The sequence below is a fragment of the Quercus suber genome, unplaced genomic scaffold, assembly GCF_002906115.3.
Source record: "Quercus suber isolate HL8 unplaced genomic scaffold, Cork oak 2.0 scaffold_838, whole genome shotgun sequence".
Taxonomy (NCBI): domain Eukaryota; kingdom Viridiplantae; phylum Streptophyta; class Magnoliopsida; order Fagales; family Fagaceae; genus Quercus; species Quercus suber.
Window position 1 is genome coordinate 1 of NW_027070268.1, and position 25,549 is coordinate 25,549.

The following is a 25,549-nucleotide window of genomic DNA, read 5'->3' on the forward strand; positions in this document are numbered from 1 at the left end:
TGGATTTAGAATATTAGGTTAGTTTGTGATAACATGGTTTTAAGTTGCAAAAGTATCTAACTCATGATTTATTATATATATTTTGAATTTGAGTAATGCAACTGCTGCAAGTTCTTAGTGTGCGTTTCTGGAATTTTTCTTTTATTTTTTATTTTTTTTCATATGCCGTGATTGTTGACTTTAGGGACATGAACAGTGCACACACAGTAACTTTTTCAGCAACTTTTCAGTCATGGGGCCCACAAATTTCACTTTTCAGCAACTTTTTTCATTAAAAATGGGTCCCACGGTATTTTTTACTCATTTAAAAATTATTTTTCAGTTTTCAGTTTTCAGCTGTATCTAAACGGACCTTTAGTCACTTAAAAAGATTAATAGAGAAAGAAAAAAGCACATGTCGGTATGTTATTCAGCTGATGGTATGGCTGATAGAGTGAATCATGGCAAGTTATTCTTTTTGGCAAATTGTTAATTGAGGCGAAAGCAACTTCTAAATTGAGTTCTATTTGTAATATTGTATTTTATGTATATACTAATGCTTCTCCTGTAACTTTCAATTCCAATTTAGTAAAAATTAATTTGCTAACATATCTGGTACAGGAGCTTTAGATGCTGAGCCACCATGTTCAGTCTTGATTTCCTTTTATGTGACTCTTATGGATTTGTTGTGCTATAGAAATCTTGATCCACTCCCAACACTTTGTGATCATGGTTCAGTGTATCAGAAGTTTGTTTTTTCTTATATTTATCATTAATATTTGCTTGCAACGCATTTGCATCAAGTCTCATCATAGAACTCATGTTTTTTTAAGCCAGGTGATGAACTCTTTTTCTTTTCTGATTTTTGTTTTGTTTTGTTTTGTTTTTTTTTTTTTCTTTCTTTCCTCCTTATTTTTAAAAATGATTGATTCTAGGAAATATATATCATTATCCTCTCCTGTGGCATATTTGTTTTTTCGTTGTGTTAGGTTGTTAGTACAGGACTTTTTATATAATATAACATTTTGGTTACATTATTATAGTGGTATTTTGTCAACATCATCATTATAAAAAATTTTATGCATTGATTTGTTTGGGTCTATTGGGTTGATACTAATTATCTAGCTAATTGGTAATCACATTGTCTCTTGGGCTAAACTACTATGGCTGACTTGGGCTAAAAGGCACATTTGGAACCAAATTCAAGTTTTGAACAATTGCCTACAGCCCTTTTATGATAAGTAATAAAATTGTATTAAAGCATAGAAACCTCCTCGTTTATATATATGGTGTATACGTAGATAGCCTAAAGAATTACAAAGAATGATAGTTATAATCATATTTGTCAGTCTCATATGATACGCGATATGTATGATTATAATCAGGTTTGGAAAAGATACATTGGAAATACTTATGAAAAGTTTTACATTTCATTATTGGTTAAAGTAAACAACACTTCAATTTTTTCAAAAATTGCTGATGAATTTCACCATCTTTTCTTGTGTGTGCAGTATGAAAGTTGTGGTATGTATATAATGAAGATTATGGAGCCTATCTTGCAATTGTATGTGGTACTGTATTGAATACTTCCTTTTACCCACTTTTTCATTCTTTCTGCAATAATTTGATATTACATGTAATTTGCTTTGTATAGGATGGAGCGAACCTTCAATGTGATGCAGATAACATTCAACTCTCTTTGGCTGAAGTCAAACTTCCTTGGATAGTGCATATTTTTGCTGCCGTTCTCAAAACTTTGCAAATTTCTGGCCACAAGTTACGTTTTTATTGCTGATTACAATTACAGCTTTCAGGAGAGAATTGTGTATCTCATCAGGCCCTTTTGCTTCTCTATTCCAGTGGAGAATTGCAAGAAGTATTTGATACAGAACTTTCAGCTCGTGTTTGGCAGTTGATAAATGTGACAGACAGTGGGTGGGTTACACAGTCAGGTTTGTCATTAAACCGAGTTCGCCCTTTTTTTTTTTTAAATATTTTTTTTTTTGCTTCTAGATATTTTCAGAAGAATTTAAAAATGCAGTATTTATGGTGTGGAATTGTCGCATTTTATATACATTTTTTTTCCTTCTTAAACATGTTTTTGTAAACTTCAACATGTCATCTTTGTATTTGGAGCTTGGGAGTGATAAGTTTATATTAAATAGTTATCTCATATATGGTTGTTGTAAAGGGATATCTTGGGCAATTCGTTAGTGGAGTCTATTAATCATGTGTTGCCCATATCAAGTTGTATCTACGCCTGTTGCTACTAGTAGTGTGGTAAAGCTTATTGTTTGAGGTCTGGATATGACTTTAGGAATCAATATGAGGTCTAAAGTAACTTGCTTGACCAGTCACAATTCTAGGACGTTATGAAGTATGTGTTGCCATTTTGTTATTTGACCTCATCAATAATCCACATTTTGAAACTTCTAATCCCTAGTCTTGCATAAAGTTAGGGTGGTAGCCAGTTTGACTCAAATGTTCTGAGGTGTCATTAGAATTGTAAAATACCTGGAATGATACTTCAGTTTTCCATTTTGGAATAGTTAAGCCCAAACTTTTACAATAATGTATCACCTGATTATAAATAAACTTCTTTGGTACAGACTGACTAGATTCGGTTTTGGACTTGACATTTGGAGATTATATAATTGTTTTCCCACTTAGACCGTTGCCCGATTTGACTGGTTGCCACTTGTTCTGAGTAATATAAATGTGAGGGACGAATTAGAAAACATTTTAGAAATAGTATGTGTTGTTTTTTGGGTAAGTAAGTTTAATCCTAAACACTACCTGAAGATTAACACTAATTAAATTGTATTGCACTTGGTGTTAGTTACCTCCAATTAAGTTGAACCAACTATGAGTCTTACATGTGAAAGAAGTTCAGAGAAAAGTGCTTGTTGCATTTTGGAACTTTTGCTTGGTTTTCATCGTTTAAATTTTATGGTGATCATTTTTCATATTATCCATTCTTGAAAGATAATGTATCATTTACTAATATCTATTTCTTTGTTATGAAGTGTGATGTCTGTTATGGCTGAGTTGTAGCTTAAATGACACTTCCTCCCCTCTTAAGAAGGCATGGAGGTGAGGATGCTTTTGTTGAGAGAGAGAGAGAGAGAGAGAGTGGATGTGATTTCTACCTTGTTAGTTGTCTTCTTTTTTTAATTCTTAATGCTGTATGCTACACTACTGGATTCTTCTCCTGCTGCTATTAATGTTATTGCTACTGTCATTTAGCCAATTTGTTAATCTCTGGATTATTATTGAACACCATTTCTGAGTTTTGATGTTTGCAACAAAAGTTGACCTTGTTTGTATTACATCACACATTTATCTTGTTACAAAATTATCTATAACAAGGGTTTGGATATCCATAAGAGTTCCATTGGGAGCATCCCCTTCGAAATCAATTTTGTGGGGTATCCTGAGACTAAAGGACTAATGTCTTCCCCATGAGTCTTTTAATACCCTCCCCAAAGATGTGCAATAAAGAATAGAATCGCAAACCTTGCTTGGTTGCGGCCAGTTCCTGTGGCTTTGGTTATCTTTTTCACTTCCATTTTAATCACTGATTATTTAAATCTTGTTAGAATGATCCACTGTGTAATGTCACAATGCAATAATAAATGATCCACTATGTTAGAGCTTCTCATATACATGCAACACCAATGTACTAAATCGTTTGATCTTTTCATGAGATTATCACAAGTTAGAAGCTTCTTGTAATTTTCTGTCAACACAAAGAATGCAATCCTTTTAGAAGCCTTGGCACATGAATACTTTTATATGGGGGAATGTGTATCAGCGGCATAATATGATTGCACATTGAACCTACTATTCATATTATTACAAAAACCAAAATGCCTTACTCCTAAAATTTTGTAGTGAACATTATTTTTCTATTCATATATATATATATATATATTTTTTTTTCCCTGTGTTCTGGATTTTGTAGTGAATGTTATTTTTCTAGGATAGAATGTAAACTCTTTATTTCTTGTTTTACCACCTTTGTAGATAGTATGCTGTGATCTTTTAATTGAGCAAGTAGGTTGCTTTGAGCAATGTAAATTTATTGAAAGGAGTTGGTTTTACGTTAGATCAGCTTTTGGCTGATTCTTCTTTGACAATCCAATCTACATCTTATCTGATATTTATTGGGTCCTTGTCTTTTCGGCCGGTTGGTTGTTCTTGACTTATTGGGAGTGGAGGAATGCTTGAATTTCCAAAGAACTTATTATGTTCTATCTTTTGTTATGTGATAATTTTTTTGTCTAGAATTGGGAACTTAATGCCCTATTTTCAGTTGTAGCCAGTTTGTAAAAGAATGTGTTGAGGTGATTGCTGGGCTGTACTCTGACAAGTTTGTTCTTAATATTACTGAAAATAATATTGATGATAAATTTTGATTGCTTACATTCTTATAGTTTTGATATTCTGTGTGTACCACTTGACAGATATCGTTTTGTTGTAATTTCAGTTCAACTCAACTTGACTAAGTCCTAATCCCAAATAATTCGTGGTTGACTATATGTATCTTTTCCTATCATTATATCACATTGATGGTTATACTCTCTTGTTAACTTGAGTTAAATCACTCTTTCATTTGTTTAAGGATTCTCATTTATGCATTGTGAGTTGTGACTAAGTTTTATGCTAGCTATCAATTGCCTGCACCCCCACTTTTCTTTGGGCTTGGTACCAGCTGTATATCTCACATCGATGGTTATACTCTCTTGTTAACTTGAGTTAAATCACTCTTTCATTTGTTTAAGGATTCTCATTTATGCATTGTGAGTTGTGACTGAGTTTTATGCTAGCTATCAATTGCCTGCACCCCCACTTTTCTTTGGGCTTGGTACCAGCTGTATATAATGATTAGGACACTAAGCATCACACAGGCAGAGTTCCATTTGACTCTGAATGTTTCTTCTTGTTATCTGTGGAACGAGCAGCTTGTGTTTCTTCTTGTTATAAATGTTTTGATTACAAATATGTCATTTTGGTTCATCAATTGTCAGCCCAATTCTGGATTGCCTTTTATGCTTCAACATAAGATAGCTATTTCTTTCAAGGATCAGTCAGTTTTTCAAGTTTTCAGGTATCTCTAACTTCACTGCACCAACTTAAAAATGATGGTAATACACTGATTTTTATGTTAGAATGGTGTCTTTACTTTTTTTTTTTCTTTACAAACTTTTATTTGATTGTAGTATCAATTTTTTTTGTTGAACACCCCCCCCCGCCCCCCAAAAAAAAAAGAAGGTTGGAAGCAAGTTGCATTCACTGGCTCTTTCAGTGTCCTTTAATGTTTTATCATTTGATTTAATGGGGACGTCATTTGAGGAAATTCAGATGAGATTGGTAAGGTACTGGTACATTTAACTTTTTTGAGGCAAACGATCTTGATATAACTCATTAGCCTTTTGTGTTTTTTTCTATTTTGGTACTTTTTGGTTAAAATGGTTGTTGCCTTGTGGTGTACAGATTCCTAATTCTTGGAGGCCAGTTATTTAGGATCCCTTGATACTTTAAATATTTTTTGATTATTATGCAATCGCTTAAAGCCATTTTTTGAAAGAGGTTTGTATTTATTATATCCCTTTTGTAAATTAACCTTTTTCTTAATAATTATTTTGAAGCTGTCCTGGAGAGATATGTACTTTTCGCTGTATCCTGTTGCAGTATCTAACTTTACTTTCATTATTATAGTTTTTCTGATATTCAATTAAACTTTGGTTGTTGTTAATTTGTTGGGACTAATATTTTAGGCATTTTAAATCCCATTTACTATTACATGGTGGTATGCCTGAATAAGGTATTCACAGATGATTCATGTCACAATTTAAATCATATTTGAATTGACCACGATTTTTTCAAACATACTGTTGGCTTGTTACAATTTTTGAATCCTTTTAATTTTGTTGACGCTTGACAAGTTGGCTTTTTGACAAAAGTGCATTTCCAACTTTTCCATCTTTGTGTCAAATAAATCATTTGGAAGGAAAGGAATTACCGGACATTCAAAGACATTGAACAACCTATGGTGGTAGTGAAGTTGATTTTTTCTGTGCTCTTCGTACGATTGGATGGCTACTATGGGTGGGTGGTCATTCCTTCTCTACTTCAAAGGCATTGAACAACCTATGGTGGTTGTGAAGTTGATTTTTTCTGTGCTCTTTGTACGATTGGATGGCTACTATGGGTGGTCATTCCTTCTCTACTTTGTTGGATCTTCTTGATGGTTCTACTTTTACATAATTTAGATGCACCTCCAGCACACTGGTGCTGTTTCCTTGTCTTTCTTTTCATGTTAATGGGCAAGTCCAAGGAACTTATCAAAAAAAGTTAATGGGCAAGTCCAAGGGGTTCTTCCTTAGAAAGATATCATTATGTTATTTTAAAAAAACTAGTTAGCTTTAAAATTTTATAGTTTAGACTTCTTTAAATGTGATGTGTTAAAACCAACATGTAAACTTCAATCACTAATGGGAAGGGTTGGAAAGGGTAGTGGGGGGAGGGGGATGTAGGCTTGTTGCTCGTGAGGAGATACTTGTTGATTTCATTAGAGAAGTCATTCTTACTATATGCTTGCAAACAAACCATTCCAACAATAACCGTGATGTTTTGCTTGTTGTTTCTTTTAGGATCTGTTTTGTTTTCTTGCTATTTATTTGGTGGAAATTTATTTCTTAAGAATAAATTCCTCGGTTATTTTCCTTTTTGTAGCTAATGGAAAATGTGTGATGAATTTACTTAAAGCTTCATAAACATACGTCAAGACTATTGAGCCAGTGATCTTTTCCCAAAAAAAATATATGTGGAAATTTTATCTAGCAAAGCAACAGGAGCCTTGGGATAGCTAACCCATAAAAGGTTAAAGAAAAGTTAGTATTTTTCTTTATCTATCGATATTATCATCTTGAAAATTGTTTTTTGCACATTGTGAACCAAATCATGATGGGGAGGTGGGAGATTTCATTAATATAACTGGAATGTGTTGATTAATTTAAAACATAGGCTGTTTTGGTCATTTTAAAATTTACTTAAATATTTAACATTTATTGCCCATCTATATACTCAAATAATAGTATATTGATTATATTTATTTTTGGATCATTTTATCCCTACTGAAATTTGTTCCCTTTTGGTATGGAGGTAGGTCTTGCTGATGATGATAATTATTATGCATTTTGTTGTTTGCTTGGCCACTTTAAAGTGAATTATTAGGTGACTTTGACTATATGCTTACTCAATATATATTCATTTAACTGCTTCTGTTGTGCCTTATGTCGTCTGTTTGGCTTAATTGCTTCCTGTTGGTTGGTAATTTGCTTAATCTCAAAATAATATATAACTATAAGATGCTTGTGTTTATAATATCCATTTTAACTATTCGGCTGAAAATAATTGAAAAGCTACACCTTTTTCACATCAAGAGTTTGTTCTCTTGTAGGAGAAGAACATTTTTTATTCTAGATTTTTTTGTGGACATATATTTGTGTTATTTTTTGAAAATTCTTTGGAGGAAGGATAAGAGTAGTGAAATCATGAAAAGGAACTTATGGCAATGCATATATAGCTTTGTTTTGGTGCAAAATTTTCTTTTTAAGATAAAATGTAAGTATATAGATTTCCTAAATTTTCTTCTCTGCTTCAGAAATGGCTGACGGAAGGCTTTGCTGGAAGACACCACTGAGCCTCAACAATCGCCATTACCGTCTTCTCCAAGCACTCTTTCGGTACTCACTCCTTCATATATCTCTAAGAAATTATTCAAAATTTACCCTAATTATTGAATATTGTGTCTCCTGCAGACGATGATGGTATTCCCCTCACTGATTTCGATTCTCCTCCACATCGTACTCCTCTCTTTCTCTCTCCTCTTTTTTTCTATAAATATTTTTGAATTTTTTTAGGGTAAATGTTGATTAGTTTACTGTATAGAAGTAGGAGAAGTGAAGCCATCGATTGTCATTGATGACAATGATAATAGTCCCGATGACTCTGATTCTTTTCTTGGTATTTCTTTATTTTTCCCCTTTTTTATCTAGTACGCCATGTGTATGTATAAATTTTTGTATGAAAGAAAGTGTTTTTGTTGCTTTATTATGCAATTGATTTTGAGTGGGTTTGTAGGGAAAGAGATGAAGCCAGCGGAGGTTAAGATCGATGGTAGGCAGCATCCATGTAAAGTTTCGACTCGAGATAATGAAAACTATATTGTTGGCTTTATCGACTGTATTGTCGATTTTTGTTGTTGGTTAATGAAAATCGATATTATGTTCGATTAACCCAATTATATAGGATAGAATGGTGAAGAAGAATACATATGCTCAATCTCAATTAGTCGGTTAAAGTTCTATAGTTGGTTTAAGATTCATTGTTTTTTTGTGTGCAGAATTTATAACTACCGTGAATTTTTATTAGAAATTATATGTGTTAATATATTTGTTAAGTAAATAGTTTAAGATTTATTGGTTTAAGATTCATTTACTGTTAAGAAAAAGTTTACAAGTTTGATAAATTTAGATGATGAAGAAAAAAAAAAAAGAATAAAAAAAGAAAGAAAATGCAAGTGGATGAAGTTACTTTTCATCTAGTGGAATGTGCTTAGATTTTCTGGTTCTATAACTGGTAATATGGTTACTTTTCTCTTTTAGTGGTAATTTTAGATAAAATTTTACTTTGTTTTAGCTTCTGTGCTTTTAAATAGTTTCATTATAAGATTGGGAAAAAAAAAAAATCAGAAAATAGATGGTGAGATTGCTTCTGTGTTGACTATGCCTATGGAATTATGGAACATGGATATTCTGAGTTATCCTCTAGAATCTAGATGAGACTTTTCTTGTCTCTGTTCTATTAAGTTTGTGAAGTAATGATTTCTGTTGGTTAATTTTACAATTCACAATGTTAATTGCTGTATTTTATTATTCAAAACCTCATTAAAGGTTAATATTACCAAAAACAGTAATAAATGAGGCAGAAGCAGAAATTTGGTAAGTTTTTGTGTTTCACCTTTAATATTTGTGAGAGTGGAGGACTTTCAACTAACATTGATGGTCACTGTTTTCGTAAATTGTTTCTTTTGACCACATCTCTTGATTATTTCTAAACTTGACTGAACTGCACTTTCTCTGAAGGAAACTATCTTATAAACTATCTGGCAACCAGAGGTCCTGACGTGGAGCCTTTTGTGGTTGGATCCCTAATCCAACTACTTTGTCTTGTTACAAAGTTTGGGTGGCTTGATGATGATAGATTCAAAGAGGTGATGAAATTTTTAAGCCAGGTGATGATTTTTTTTTTCCTTTTTGATTTTTTTTTTCTTTCCTCCATATTTTTTAAAATGATTTCTTCGAGGAAGTCTATACCATTATCTTCTCCTATGGCATATTTGTTTTCTTGTTGTGTTAGTTTCTTAGTACAGGAATTTTTGTATAATATAACATTTTGGTTACATTATTATAGTGGTATTTTGTCATCATCATCATCGTCATAAATAATTGTATGCATTGATTTGTTTAGGTCTTTTGGTTTGATACCGATTATCTAGGTAATTGGTAATCACATTGTCACTTGGTCTAAACTACTAGGGCTGACTTGGGCTAAAAGGCATATTCAAACCCAAATTCAAGTTTTGGACAATTGCCTACAGCCCTTTTATGATAAGTAATAAAATTGTAGAAAAGCATAGGAACCTCCTCATGTATATATATGGTGTATAGATTGGTGAAGAAGAATACATGTGGTCAATCTCGATTAATATACGATTAAGATATGCTTGCATACAAATTATATGCTTTCATCAAGCACCATATCATTATGCCATTGGTTGAAGATATTGAATCAGCTTGTTTCTTTCTGAAACATGGAGAAGTTCTTTCTGACATCTCATGATGTGATTTGTGCTGAGGCAGTAGCGTTAATATATATATATTCCTGTGTCTTGGATTTTGTAGTGAAGGTTATTTCTCTTGGATAGAATGTAAGCTCTTTATTTCTTGTTTGATAACGTTTATAAATAGTCAGCTTGTGACCTTTTAATTGAGGAAGCAGGTTGCTTTGAGCAATTTAAAATTATTGAAAGGAGTTGGTTTTATGTCAGATCCTGTTTTGGCCAATTTTTCTTTGACAATCCAGTCTGCTTTTTATCTGATATTTATTGGGTAATTGTCTTTTTGGCTGGTTGGCTGTTCTTAACTGATTTGGAGTGGAGGAATTCTTGAATTTCCAAAGAACTAATTCTGTTCTATCTTCTGTTATGTGATAATTTTTTTGTCTAGAATTGGGAACTTAATGTCCTCTATGTCAGTTGCAGCCAGTTTGTAAAATGAACGTGTTGAGGTGATAGCTGGGCTGTGCTTCGACAAGTTTGTTCTTAATATTACTGAAAATAATAATGAAGATGAATTTTGGTTGCTTACATGCTTCTAGTCTTGATATTCTGCTTATACCACTTGACAGATGTCATATTATTGTAATTTCGATTGAACTCAACTTGACTAAGTCTTAATCCCAATTAAACTATGGTTGACTGTATGTATCTTTTCCTATCGTTATATAGTATCGAAAGTTATACTCTTGTTAACCTGAGTTAAATCACTCTCTCATTTGTGCAAGGATTCTCATTCATGCATTGTGAGTTGTGACTAAGTTTATGCAAGCTATCAATTTACGGTACCCACTACTTTTCTTTGGGCTTGGTACCAGTTGTATATAAAGATTAGGACACTAGGCATCACACAGGCAGAGTTCCATTTGACTCTGAACATTTCTTCTTGTTATCTGTTTGTGTGAACAAGCAGCTTGTGTTTCTTCTTGTTATAAATGTTTTGATTACAAATATGTCATCTTGGTTCATCAATTGTCAGCCCAATTCTGGATTGCCTTCTATGCTTGAGCATAAGATATCTATTTCTTTCAAGGATCTGTCAGTTTCCAAGCTTTCGAGGTATCTCTAACTTCACTGCACCAACTTAAAAATGATGGTAATACACTGATTTTTCAAGTTCTTCTGACTACTATTATATATTTGTCTATTTCCTCTAATTTTTTGGTGAGTACAGTCACTGATGGTTACCCGAACTTGTTAATGCTGATGGCTATACTGATTTTATATGCTTAATAGCAGACTTCACGTTAAAAATTCTTCATTCCTGGAAGGTTTATTTATCTCCCATAACTTTTGAGTATTTTTTATGATGAAATTATGGAATTTGATTCTATTATGGATTTATTCCTTGTCTGAATTGATGAATTCAATATCTTTTACCAGTGGGCTGGCAGTAGTGTTTATCACCATCTAAGGCTGTGGTCAAGATTGATCATACATATACAGTTTTTCGAAGACTGACACAGCAAACCTGCTGGATGAATATGCGAGGAAGATTATAGAAGGTTTCATTTCTTCAAGATTTGATTCTTTGCAGGTGAGAAAGCAGCTATAATTTTAGCAGTGCTGCAATGCTTTAATTTTCAGTAAGTAAATTTTTACATTACTTTTTGTTTCATTTAGCTGCTACTGTCTGAATTTTCTGATGAACTCTCTGAGGATCCACTTGATAATGCTGAACTCATTCAGGATCAACTTGATTTCGTTCCATAATTTTGAAATGTTTGACATTTCATTTTTGGTTAAACTAAACTACCCTTCAAATTTATCAAAAATTGCTGTTGAATTTTATTCAAACCCAAATTCAAGTTTTGGACAATTGCCTACAGCCCTTTTATGATAAGTAATAAAATTGTAGAAAAGCATAGGAACCTCCTCATGTATATATATGGTGTATAGAATGGTGAAGAAGAATACATGTGGTCAATCTCGATTAATATACGATTAAGATATGCTTGCATACAAATTATATGCTTTCATCAAGCACCATATCATTATGCCATTGGTTGAAGATATTGAATCGGCTATCACCTCAACAGACACCATATCATTAAGAACAAACTTGTCAAAGCACAGCCCAGCTATCACCTCAACACGTTCATTTTACAAACTGGCTGCAACTGACATAGAGGACATTAAGTTCCCAATTCTAGACAAAAAATTATCACATAACAGAAGATAGAACAGAATTAGTTCTTTGGAAATTCAAGAATTCCTCCACTTCAAATCAGTTAAGAACAGCCAACCAGCCAAAAAGACAATTACCCAATAAATATCAGATAAAAAGCAGACTGGATTGTCAAAGAAAAATCGGGCAAAACAGGATCTGACATAAAACCAACTCCTTTCAATAATTTTAAATTGCTCAAAGCAACCTGCTTCCTCAATTAAAAGTTATACTCTTGTTAACCTGAGTTAAATCACTCTCTCATTTGTGCAAGGATTCTCATTTATGTATTGTGAGTTGTGACTAAGTTTATGCAAGCTATCAATTTACGGTACCCACCACTTTTCTTTGGGCTTGGTACCAGTTTTATATAAAGATTAGGACACTAGGCATCACACAGGCAGAGTTCCATTTGACTCTGAACATTTCATCTTGTTATCTGTTTGTGTGAACAAGCAGCTTGTGTTTCTTCTTGTTATAAATGTTTTGATTACAAATATGTCATCTTGGTTCATCAATTGTCAGCCCAATTCTGGATTGCCTTCTATGCTTGAACATAAGATAGCTATTTCTTTCAAGGATTTGTCAGTTTCCAAGCTTTCGAGGTATCTCTAACTTCACTGCACCAACTTAAAAATGATGGTAATACACTGATTTTTCAAGTTCTTCTGACTACTATTATATATTTGTCTATGTCCTCTAATTTTTTGGTGAGCACAGTCACTGATGGTTACCCGAACTTGTTAATGCTGATGGCTATACTGATTTTGTATGCTTAATAGCAGACTTCACGTTAACATCTCTTCATTCCTGGAAGGTTTATTTATCTCCCATAACTTTTGAGTATTTTTTATGATGAAATTATGGAATTTGATTCTATTATGGATTTATTCCTTGTCTGAATTGATGAATTCAATATCTTTTACCAGTGGGCTGGCAGTAGTGTTTATCACCATCTAAGGCTGTGGTCAAGATTGATCATACATATACAGTTTTTCGAAGACTGACACAGCAAACCTGCTGGATGAATATGCGAGCAAGATTATAGAAGGTTTCATTTCTTCAAGATTTGATTCTTTGCAGGTGAGAAAGCAGCTATAATTTTAGCAGTGCTGCAATGCTTTAATTTTCAGTAAGTAAATTTTTACATTACTTTTTGTTTCATTTAGCTGCTACTGTCTGAATTTTCTGATGAACTCTCTGAGGATCCACTTGATAATGCTGAACTCATTCAGGATCAACTTGATTTCGTTCCATAATTTTGAAATGTTTGACATTTCATTTTTGGTTAAACTAAACTACCCTTCAAATTTATCAAAAATTGCTGTTGAATTTTACTTTAACACCATCTTTTCTTGCGTGAATTGCAGTATGAAATTGTGGTATGTATATAATGAAGATTATGGAACCTATCTTGCAGTTGTTTCTGGTACTCTATTGAATACACCCTTTCCTTATTTTCTCTTCCTTTCTACAGTGATCTATATATGTAAGTGAATTTTTTGACATTTCGTTGGCCATTTCTTATTGTGCCATGTGGCTACGCAAATTCAGGCCACATATACTTTTAACACAGTGCCCAAATGTGCCTGTTCATTTTGCCGATTAAACGAATAGTTTCAGTACACATTTCAGTAAATCTAAAGTGGAACATATCTACTCACTGTTTCAGACCCACTGTAAAATAGAAGCGTGTAATATCCAATGGATAGATAAAATTTCTTATTAACATAACTTGTCATCCCTAAAGACACTGCCTAAACTAACAATGCTTCAACAAAGTTAAATAAATTCCATTAGACGCGTTCGTACAATTCACTGCTTCAAACACCATTATAATCTTTGACTGTCACTTGAAACCCATATTTCTTCTTCTTTGCACAAATCTCAAATAAACACTTTGAAACCACAGAAATCCCCACTCAAATCCAAGAGACCACCTCTCATGGCATTTACAAGGTCTGGGTTGGCATTTACAATGTCTGCATAGCGTTTGTAATCTCCCTTTTCGGCAAGAGAACAAATGGGACATTGGGACAGACCAAGTTTCAGGGACTTAGGCAGTTTCGTTGGAGAGAGGCTACAGTTATTTTTCATAATGGGTTTTGCCAGAATCATCTTGCCGCTGGGGATACGATATGGTATGTTGGTTTGGTGTTTGATTTTGCCATTACTCTTTCTCTGTGTTGCTTTTATGATTATTCCAATTAACTCTTCAAATTAGATGATAAAGCATTGGGAGTGATGCATGTCTGATCTTGCTCATACAATGTATTTTATTTCTGATTGGTTACTATGATAAATGAATCGAAGGGATTAGAAATTTAGATCGTCATAATACGTTCTTTAGGGGGTTTGTCATCTCGTCTTAGTTATGATATCACTTGCTCGAATACCTTTGACCATGTCAACTAGTGGTTAGATGAACTCCAGTATACATACTTATATTTATTTATTTTGTTTATGTTCATATTTTTGATTGAAAAGTGAATCTTGCGTTTGTGGTTCCTATCAAATTGAGATAGATGTGTACTTCTTTAGTGTTTTTCTACTCTTTTGCCAATGAGGTCTTCCTCCTCTAATACAAATGGATAGTGAGTAGGAAATTTTCACATTTGAGCATAATACTATTGGATACTTACCCTTTTGCACATTCTAAGTCTAATAGAAATATCTTAACTCTCACATATACCAATTTTACTGTTTATTTATTTTGTTATTAAACTGTTTGTCTTTCTTACAAATAAACAATCAATGTGATATTGATGGTTTGCTATTTCAGTAAAGCACTGATTCATAGATTTCATATGAATGCATGCAAATTCTTGAATTAAATCTTAAATAATTGTTGATGCATTTGCGTCACTTGGATTGAAGGTTCAAAGAGGTACATTTTCAAGGTATGACTTCTTTGGGTGTATATTTTAAATTTTTGAGAAGACAATCATACTGACAGATGGATAAGGATATATTTGTAAGTGCATTTGTCCATAGAGAATGGATATTGGAAGCTTCAAGGAGGCTGAAAATAATTATAAATGAATCATTACAATTCCGTTAGTCAATTTGTATTTACGAATCATTACATTTCTAGGTCTTTGAGAAAATTATGATCTATGTTAAAAGAAGATGAAGATTACAAATAGTTGAGCATCCCATTTTAGAAAAGATAGGAAATTTTCACATTTGAGCATAATAATATTGGATACTTACCCTTTTGCACATTCTAAGTCTAATAGAAATATCTTAACTCTCACATATACCAATTTTACTGTTTATTTATTTTGTTATTAAACTGTTTGTCTTTCTTACAAATAAACAATCAATGTGATATTGATGGTTTGCTATTTCAGTAAAGCACTGATTCATAGATTTCATATGAATGCATGCTAATTCTTGAATTAAATCTTAAATAATTGTTGATGCATTTGCGTCACTTGGATTGAAGGTTCAGAGAGGTACATTTTCAACGTATGACTTCTTTGGGTGTATATTTTAAATTTTTGAGAAGTCAATCATACTGACAGATGGATAAGGATATATTAGTAAGTGCATTTGTCCATAGAGAATGGATATTGGAAGCTTCAAGGAGGCTGAAAATAATTATAAATGAATCATTACAATTCCGTTAGTCAATTTGTATTTTCGAATCATTACATTTCTAGGTCTTTGAGAAAATTATGATCTAGTTTAAAAGAAGATGAAGATTACAAATAGTTGAGCATCCCATTTTAGAAAGAGGGCCAACACATAAATAGCTTATGATAATAATCTCTCCCCCTTTGCAGTTTGTTTTAGAAACCTCCTTCTTTGCAGTTGATTGGCCAATCTTTAATTCTATTAATGATGGATTTAGAATGTCAGGTTAGTTGGTGATAACATGGTTTTAAGTTGCTGAAGTATCTAACATATGATTTATCATATATATTTTGAATTTGAGGTAATGCAGCTGCTACAACTGCGTAGTCACATAAAAAGATTATGAGAGAAAGACAGACGGATACATGTAGTATGTTATTCTGCTGATGGTATGGCTGATAGAGTGAATCAAGGATTCAAGGCATGTTATTTTTTTTTTTTTGGCAAATTGTTAATTGAGTCAAAAGAAACTTTTAAATTGGGTTCTATTTGCAATATTGTACTTTATGTATATACTAATGCTTATCCTGCAACTTCCAATTCCAATTTAGTAAAAATTAATTTGCTAACATCTCTGATAAAGGAACTCATAAATGCTGAGCCACCACGTTCGGTCTTGATTTCCTCTTATATGACTCCTATGGATTTGTTGTGCTAGAGAAATCATGGTCCACTCCCAACACTTTGTGATCATGGTTCAGTGTATCAAAAGTTTTTTTTCCCTTTATATTTATCATTAATATTTGTTTGCACCACATTTGCATCAAGTCTCATCATAGGATTCATGTTTGTTTAAGCCAGTTGATGAACTTTTTTTCTTTTTTGATTTTTGTTTTGTTTGGTTCGGTTTTGTTTTGTTTTTTTATTTCTTTCCTCCACATTTTTTAAAATGATTGATTCTAGAAAATATATACCATTATCTTCTCCTGTGGCATATTTGTTTTCTTGTTGTATTAGGTTGTTAGTACAGGGCTTTTTATATAATATAACATTTTGGTTACATTATTATAGTGGTATTTTGTTGTCATCATCATTGTCATAAATAATTGTATGCATTGATTTGTTTGGGTCTTTTGGGTTGATACTAATTATCTTGTTAGTTGGTAATCACACTGTCTCTTGGTCTAGATTTCTAGGGCTGATTTGGGCTAAAAGGCATTTTTGAACCCAAATTCAAGTTTTGGACAATTGCCTACTGCCCTTTTATGCTAAGTAATAAAATTGTGTTAAAGCATAGAAACCTTCTCATGTATATGTATTGTATGTTGTATACGTAGATAGCCTAAAGAATTACAAAGAATGATAGTTATAATCGTAGTTGTCCGTATTGTATGCGATATGTATTGTTATAATCGGGTTTGGAAAAGATGCATCTGGAATACTTTTGAAAAGTTTTACATTTCATTCTTGGTTAAACTAAACAACACTTCAATATTCTCAAAAATTGTTGCTGAATTCGATTTTATCACTGTCTTTTCTTGCATGTATTGCAGTATGAAAATTGTGGCATGTATATAATGAAGATTATGGAGCCTATCTTGCAATTGTATGTGGTACTGTATTGAATACTCCCTTTCCCTACTTGTGCTTTCTTTCTGTAATAATTTGATATTAAATGTAATTTGCTTTGTATTGGATGGAGCAAACCTTCAATGCGGTGCAGATGACTTTCAACTCTCTTTGGCTGAAGTCAAGCTTGGTTAGTGCATTTTGTTGCTGCCGTTCTCAAGACTATGCAAATTTCTGGCCATAAGTTACGTTTTTATTGCTGATTACAATTATAGCTTTCGGGAGAGAATTGTGCATCTCATCAGGCTCTTTTGCTTCTCTATTCCAGTGGAGAATTGCTAGAAGTATTTGGTGTAGAACTTTCAGCTCGTGTTTGGCAGTTGATGAATGTGACAGAGTGGTTGGGTTACACAGTGAGGTTTGTCATTAAACCGAGTTGGCTTTTTTTTTTGTTTGGCATTTAGATATTTTGAGTACAACTTAAAAATGCAGTATTTATGGTGTGGAATTGTAGCATTTTATATCCGTTTTTTTTTTTTCCTTCTTAAACATGTTTTTATAAACATTAACATGGCATCTTTGTATTGGTTGTTTGGGAGTTATAAGTTTATATTGAATAGTTATCTCATATATGGTTGTTGTAAAGGGATGTCTCAGGCAATTCGTAAGTGAAGTCTATTAATCATGTGTTGCCCATATCAAGTTGTATCTAAGCCTGTTGCTACTAGTACTGTGATAAGGCTTATTGTTTGAGGTCTGGATATGATTTCAGGAATCAATATGAGGTCTAAAGTAACTTGTTTGACCAGTCATAATTGTAGAAGATTATGAAGTATATGTTACCACTTTGTTATCTGATCTCATTAATAATCCACATTTTTAAACTACAAATTCCCGATCTATGCATAAAGTCAGGGTGGTAGCCAGTTTGACTCAGAAGATCTGAGGTTTCATTAGCATTGTGAAATACCTGGAATGCTACTTGAGTTTTCCTTTTTGGAATAGTTAAGCCCAAACTTTTAAAATAATTTATTACCAGGTTATAAATAAACTTCTTGGGTATAGACTGACTAGATTCGGTTTTGGATGTGACATTTGGAGATTATGTAATTGTTTTCCAACTTAGACCGTAGCCCGATTTGACTGGTTGCCACTTGTTATGAGTAATATAAATGTGAGGGACAAATTAGAAAACATTATATAAATAGTATGTGTTGTTTTGGGGTAATTAATTTTTAATCCTACACACTTCCTGAAAATTAACACTAATTAAATTGTATTGCACTTGGTGTTTGTTACCTCCAATTAAGTTGAATCAACTGTGAATCTTACATGTGAAAGTAGTTCAGAGAAAAGTGCTTGTTGCATTTTGGAACTTTTACTTGGTTTTCATCTTTAAATTTTATAGTTATCATTTTCATGTTATCCATTCTTGAAAGATAATGTATCATTTACTGGTGTCTATTTCTTTGTTATGAAGAGTGTGATGTATGTTGTGGCTGAGTTGTAGCTTAAATGGCACTTCCTCCCCTCTTACGAAAGCATGGAAGTGAGGATGCTTTTGTAGAGAGACTGGATGTGATTTCTACCTTGTTAGTTGTCTTCTTTTTTTAATTCTTAATGCCGTATGCTGTACTACTGGATTCTTCTCCTGCTGCTATTAATGTCATTGCTGCTGTCATTTAGCCAATTTGTTAATCTCTGGATTATTCTTACATGCCATTTCTGAGTTTTGATGTTTGCAACAAAAGTTGACCTTGTTTGTATTACATCACACATTTATCTTGTTATGAAATTATCTATGACATGGGTGTGGATATCCATAAGAGTTCCAATGGAAGCATCCCCATCCAAATCAATTTTGTGGGGTTTCTTGAGATTAAAGGAAATGACTCGGACTAATGTCTTCCCCATAAGTCTTGTAATACCCTCTCCAAAGACGTGCAATAAAGAATAGAATTGAAAACCTTGCTTGTTTGCGGCCATTTCCTGTGGCTTTGGTTATCTTCTTCACTTCCATTTTAATCACTAATCATTTAAATCTTCTAAGAATGATCCATTGTGTAATGTCACAGTGCAATAATAAATGATCCACTATTTTAGAGCTTCTCATATAAATGTAACACCAATGTACTAAGTCTTTTCATCTTTTCATGAGATTATTACAAGTTAGAAGCTTCTTGTAATTTGTTGTCAACACCAAGAATGCTATCATTTTAGAAGCCTTAGCACATGAATACTTTTGTTAAATTACCGATTGTTCCAAAAGTTTAAGCTGTTAGGAAATGGTGAGTTTAATCACTTAATCATAATTTTAACAAGTTTTATATGGGAAATGTGTATCAGCGGCATAATATGATTGCACATTGAACCTACCAATCATATTATTGCAACAACAACAAAGCCCTATTCCTAAAATTTTGTAATTAAGATTATTTTTCTATTCATATATATATTTTTCCTTGTGTCTTGGATTTTGTAGTGAAGGTTATTTTTCTAGGGTAAAATGTGAACTCTTTTTTTCTTTTTTTACCATATTTTTAGATATTGTGCTGTTATCTTTTAATTGAGCGAGCAGGTTGCTTTGTGCAATGTAAATTTGTTGAAAGGAGTTGGTTTTACGTCAGATCCGCTTTTGGTTGATTCTTCTTTGACATTCCAATCTACATCTTATCTGATATTTATTGGGTCCCTGTCTTTTCGGCTGGTTGGCTGTTCTTGACTGATTGGGAGTGGAGGAATGCTTGAATTTCCGAACAACTATTTATGTTCTATCTTCTGTTATGTGATAATTTTTCGTCTAGAATTGGGAACTTAATGTCCTATTTTCAGTTTTAGCCAGTTTGTAAAATGAATTTGTTGAGGTGATAGCTGGGCTATAGTTTGACAAGTTTGTTCTTAATACTACAGAAAATAATATTGAAGATAAATTTTGGTTGCTTATGTGCTTATGGTCTTGATATTCTGCTTATACCACTTTACATATATCGTTTTATTGTAATTTCGGTTCAACTCAACTTGACTAAGTCTTAGTCCCAACTAATTCATGGTTGACTATATGTATCTTTTCCTATCATTAGATCGTATTGAAGGTTATACTCTCTTATTAACTTGAGTTAAATCACTCTCTCATTTGTGCAAGGATTCTCATTTATGCATTGTGAATTGTGACCAAGTTTTATGCTAGCTACCAAGATTAGGACACTAGGCATCACACAGGCAGAGTTCCATTTGACTCTGAACATTTCTTCTTGTTATCTGTTTGTGTGAACAAGCAGCTTGTGTTTCTTCTTGTTATAAATGTTTTGATTTACAAATATGTCATCTTGGTTCATTTGTTGTCAGCCCAATTCTGGATTGCCTTCTATGCTTCAATGAAAGATAGCTATTTATTTCAAGGATCAATCTGTTTTTCATGTTTTCCTGTCACAATTTAAATCCCATTTTGAATTGACCATGATGTTTTTAATCATACTTTTGGCTTGTTACAATTTTTGAATCCTTTTAATTTTGTAGAAAGTGCATTTCCAATTTTTCCATCTTTGTGTCAAATGGATCATTTGGAAGGAAAGGTATTACCAGACATTCAAAGCCATTGAACAACCTATGGTGGTAGTGAAGTTGAGTCTTTCTGCGCATTTTGTACGATTGGATGGTTACTATGGTTGGTCATTACTTCTCTAGTTTGTTGGATCTTCTTGATTGTTCTACTTTTACATAATTTAGATGCACCTCCAGCACACTGGTGCTGTTTCCTTGTCTTTGTTTTTATGATGATGGGCAAGTCCAATGGGTTCTTCCTTAGAAAGATATGATTATGTTATTTAAAAAAAACTAGTTAGCTTAAAAATTATATAGTTTAGACTTCTTTAAATGTGATGATTTAAAACCAACATGTAAACTCTCATGGGAAGGGTCTGAAAGGGTAGGGGGGGGAGGGAGATGTGGGCTCGTTGCTTATGTGGAGATACTTGTTGATTTCATTAGAGAAGTCATTCTTACTGTATGCTTGCAGACAAACCATTCCAACAATAACGATGATGTTTTGATTGTTGTTTCTTCTAGGATATGTTTTGTTTCCTGGCTACTTATTTGGTGGAAATTTATTTCTTAAGAATAAATTCCTTGGTTATTTTCCTTTTTGTAGCTAATGGAAAGTATGTGATGAATTTACTTAAGGCTTCATAAACATTTGTTGAGACTATTGAGCCAGTGATCTTTTTCCAAAAAAATATTTCTGGAAATTTTATCTAGCAAAGCAACAGTAGCATTGGGAAAGTAAAGCCATTAAAATTTAAGGAAAAAATAGTTGTTTTATTTATTTCTCAATATTAACATCTTGAAAATTGTAATTGTCAAAGGTTTTGCACATTGTAAATCAAATTGTGATGGGGAGTAGGGAGAATGAATTTACTTAACTGGAATGTGTTGATTACTTCAAAACTTAGGTTGTTTTTGGTCGTTTTAAAATTGACTTAAATATTTAACATTTATTGACTGTCTATATACTATAATAATAGTATATTGATTATATTTATTTATGAATCATTTAATCCCCCCTGAAATTTGTTCCCTTTTGGTTTGGAGGCAGGTCTTGCTGATGATGATAATTATCATGTATTTTGTCGTCTGCTTGGCCGCTTTAAAGTGAATTATCAGATGACTTTGACTATATGCTCACTCAATATATGCATTCAACTGCTTCTGTTGTGCGTTACGTTGTTTTTGGCTTAATTGCTTTCTGTTGATTGGTAATTTGCTTAATCTCAAAATTATATATAACTATAAAATGCTTGTGTTTATATTATCCCTTTTAACTATTTGGCTGAAAAAAAAATTGCAAAGCTACACCTTTTTCACATCAAGAGTTTGTTCTCTTGTAGGACGAGAACATTTTTTTATTCTAGATGTTGTATTTCATGGACGTATATTTGTGTTATTTTTTGAAAATTGTTTGGAGGAATTATAAGGGTAGTGTAATCATGAAAAGGAAATTATGGCTATGCATATCTATCTTTGTTTTGGTGCAAAATTTTCTTTATAAGATAAAATGTAAGTATATAGATTTCCTGTATGTTTCACTCAAAATGCCTAGCTGGATGGACAGTGTTATGTGTGTTATTATAAATTTGCTTGATGGACAGCCTATACTATGGTGGGGCTTATTGTTATGTCTATTGGATGGACTATATCAGAACCATATTGCCTATATCTGGTCTCTACTATTGACCTAGATTCCTTTTTAAAATTTTCCTGAGACAATTCTAGGCACAGCATTGTAGTAAAGTTTTTAGTTTAAAGGGTGGCTGTAGATCCTAATTATTGTTTTCAAGCTTTCTTGAATGAAAATCAGTGGAACAATGTTAGTTGTAAGAAAATTGACGACAGTGTTAATTGTTGAAGGAAAAATGAGTGTGGATTTATGACTGATTGAGTGTGTATGTGTTTCTTTCAAATAAAAGAACTGGAATGATGTTCCTAAATCTTCAGTGCCTTTTTGGCCAGTTGGCAGAAGTTAGTGCCTGTTTTAGGGGTTTGTTCACACTGTTGACAGTGATCTGAGGTGTAGGGACTGTCACAATTTAGTTGTGCTGCCAATTTTGATTTAATTTGATTCTGCTTGGGTCATGTGGGTGGTGGTTGTGATGTTGACGTTAGAGAGGGTATAAATATCTAGGTCTGTGTGTGAGTGTGGTCACCGAAGCCTAGGAAAAGAAATGATGTCGTTGCCGGAGTTGGATACCTCTGAAGTTGCCGTGAAGTTATGGCGTTGGCTGTGAACGGGGCTTTAGTTCTCTGATACAATGTTGTGCTTTGGGAAATGTGTTTAGGTTTAATTAATTTACCCAAACACACATGTATTAATTTTTTTGGATACATTATAAACGGGGAGGGGAGGTTCAAACCCTGAATGTCTTTGAATAACACTAGGAGATGCTATCTGACCTAAGGGTCACCGTGCAAAATGCAAATACATATATTTAAGAGGTGAGTAATTTCAATATTTCAAATTTATTCTTTACTCACATTCATAACAGTTTGCATTCCTTGTTGCCAGAGGTAATTATGAAGTTGGCCCTGATTTACAACCCTTAAAGGAAGTTGTTGGTCATAATGTCTTATGCAACAGAAACAAAGGAAGGGCTGGGTAGCGAATCATAAGAAATGAACCCTTTAGTTGCTGGAGGAAGATTTTGTTGGAAATGATGCCACAATGTGGACTTTTAGAATGACCGTTAATGCAGTTAATATTTAGGGTTCACATGTTACTTAAAGTGAGGGATACGGTTTGTCTATTAACCAATTATTCATCCAGAGCTTCTGGGGATCTCTGTTTTTTGGGCTGGATGTATTTAATGCTATTGAACTTTTGGAAGGGTGCTTTTGTCTTGGGATGAGTGGGGTAAAGCATGAAGGAGGTTATGTAGCTGATTCTATTTTTTGTTTGTTCAAGATTGGGGATGGTTTTGTTTGGGTAGTTACAAGGGTGTGTAAACTGAATGATGATGTGGGGAAAGCAGAAATTGGGGAAGAATTCTCCTTTATGAGTTGTAGTGGGAATAGACGTCATATTTAATGCATTGACATTGTGTTGTGGGGGGGGTAGACATTTTATTGCATTGAGATTTTCTAGTGAGAGATATGGTTGTCTTAAATGCTGTTAGCTATTTTGGAGTTCTCTAGTTTTATGTTGGACAATGCATTGGTGGATATTCCTTTGAAGGGCAGCCTGTACACATTGGTCCAACAATCAATTGTCATCTTACTTTTCTCATATGACCATAGTTCAGAACAACAGTAGAAATAAGTCTATAATAGGATGCACACCTAGAGAAAATAAAGTTCCCACAACCTGAAATCATAGACAAGGGGTCAGGACAGAGTTTCAAACCAAACAGAAAAACTTCGAAATCCATTTCTGCGGGGGACAATTAGAATCACTCGAAATTTTGTAACAAAAAAGGGGGGTGTTGGGGCATTGTGGGGTCAGATTTCTATGAGGGGGACTTCTGACTTCTATTATATTTTTGTCTATTTTCTCTAATTTTTTCGCGAACACAGTCACTGATGGTTACCCGAACTCGTTAATGCTGATGGCTATACTGATTTGATATGCTTAATAGCAGACTTCACGTTGAAATCTGTTCATTCCTGACAGGTTTGTTTATCTCCCATATGTTGAGTATTTTTTATGAAGAAATTATCGAATTTAATTTTATTATGGATAGACTTAATGAAATTCCTTGCTGAATTGATGAATTTGATATCTTTTAACAGTGGGTTGCCAGTAGTGTTTATTTCCTTTTAAGGCTGTGGTTAAGATTGATCACATATATACGGTTTTTGAAGACTGACACAGCAAACCTGCTGGATGAATATGAGCCCAAGATTGTAGAAGGTTTCATTTCTTCAAGATTTGATTCTTTGCAGAGGAGATAGCTGCTTTAGTAAGTAAATTTTTGCATTACTTTTTGTTTCATTTTGCTGCTACTGTCCGAATTTTCTGATGAACTCTTTGAGGATCCACTTGATAATGCTGAACTCATTTAGGATCAATGTGATTTCATTCCTTACCTTTGCAGATTTCAGGTTTGGAAAACACGCTCAAATCAAGAATACTTTTGAAAAGGGGATAATTACAGCAAACCACTTGAGGTTTGGCCCGTTTGCGCTTTACTTACCCGTGGTTCAAAACTTATCACTTTGCCCTCCTGAGATTACTTCTGTTTAGTTTCTGTTACCCACCTCTGTTATCCCCGTTAAAAAACACATTTTTTAGATGAAAACAAACATAAAACGAATCAAAAAATTAGGGTTTGATATTAAAAATAAATGTATATGAATGTAGCAAATAAAATTCCAAACAACTACAAATCAAATTGTTTGAAATTAAAACAAGTACAAATTAATGAAATGCCCACAGATTATGGAAATCCGCATATTATAACAAACACATAACACAACACAAGATCAGAAAAAGAGATTGGTGAAGCTTGAGTATGGGTTTGGGTTTGGTTTAGATCAGAAAAAGAGAGAAGAAAAGCTTGAGTAATGGCATCTGGTCTAGTGCTGAAAAAAGAGGGGCGGGAAAGGAGGCTTCGCCATGGGTGTGGGTTGGCATGGAGATCGGTGAAGCTTCTGCCATGGAGATCAGTGGTGAATCGGTATGGTGGTCTTGGAGATCGATGGTGGTGGGATATGGTTTTGGTGGTCTTCATGGGGGCTGGCTTTCACGATGAAGGTAGGTATGGTGTGTTTACCAGAGGGGCTGGCTTTAAAAGGTGGGGAAGGTCTGAAGGTGGGGGAGGTCCAAAGGTAGGGGATTCGAAGCAACAAGATTGGAAGACTAA

The 25,549-nt window shown here is 33.4% G+C and overlaps 1 protein-coding gene and 2 long non-coding RNA genes across 8 annotated transcripts; all 3 read left to right on the forward strand.

The window, feature by feature from the left end:
* Positions 1 to 6: 6 nt before the first annotated feature.
* Positions 7 to 11,635, forward strand: LOC111989409 (uncharacterized). 5 transcript variants are annotated; one of them, XR_010626691.1, is made up of 9 exons: positions 7 to 1,550; positions 1,634 to 1,755; positions 1,840 to 1,931; positions 7,649 to 7,730; positions 7,806 to 7,850; positions 8,128 to 8,178; positions 9,132 to 9,280; positions 10,863 to 11,154; positions 11,267 to 11,635. XR_010626691.1 is itself a non-coding variant. In XM_065767715.1 (6 exons), the coding sequence occupies exons 1-5, from the start codon at positions 1,335 to 1,337 to the stop codon at positions 7,810 to 7,812; spliced, it is 519 nt and encodes a 172-aa protein (XP_065623787.1). In that variant the 5' UTR covers positions 7 to 1,334; the 3' UTR covers positions 7,813 to 7,850; positions 8,128 to 8,742. The 5 variants fall into 5 exon arrangements, 2 of the variants coding, with proteins under 2 accessions (XP_065623787.1, XP_065623786.1); XR_010626692.1 differs by lacking the exon at positions 8,128 to 8,178; XR_010626693.1 differs by having other exon boundaries at positions 7 to 1,543; positions 1,634 to 1,931; positions 7,806 to 9,280.
* A 58-nt stretch (positions 11,636 to 11,693) lies between these two features.
* Positions 11,694 to 17,243, forward strand: LOC111989406 (uncharacterized). The gene is made up of 3 exons (XR_010626695.1): positions 11,694 to 12,867; positions 12,980 to 14,191; positions 17,183 to 17,243. It is a non-coding gene; the product is annotated as an uncharacterized LOC111989406 (long non-coding RNA).
* Positions 17,244 to 17,246: 3 nt separating this feature from the next.
* LOC136065051 (uncharacterized) lies at positions 17,247 to 23,792 on the forward strand. 2 transcript variants are annotated; one of them, XR_010626696.1, is made up of 3 exons: positions 17,247 to 17,388; positions 17,474 to 17,616; positions 21,790 to 23,792. It is a non-coding gene; the product is annotated as an uncharacterized LOC136065051 (long non-coding RNA). The 2 variants fall into 2 exon arrangements; XR_010626697.1 differs by having other exon boundaries at positions 17,249 to 17,388; positions 17,527 to 17,616.
* The last annotated feature ends 1,757 nt before the right edge of the window (positions 23,793 to 25,549 follow it).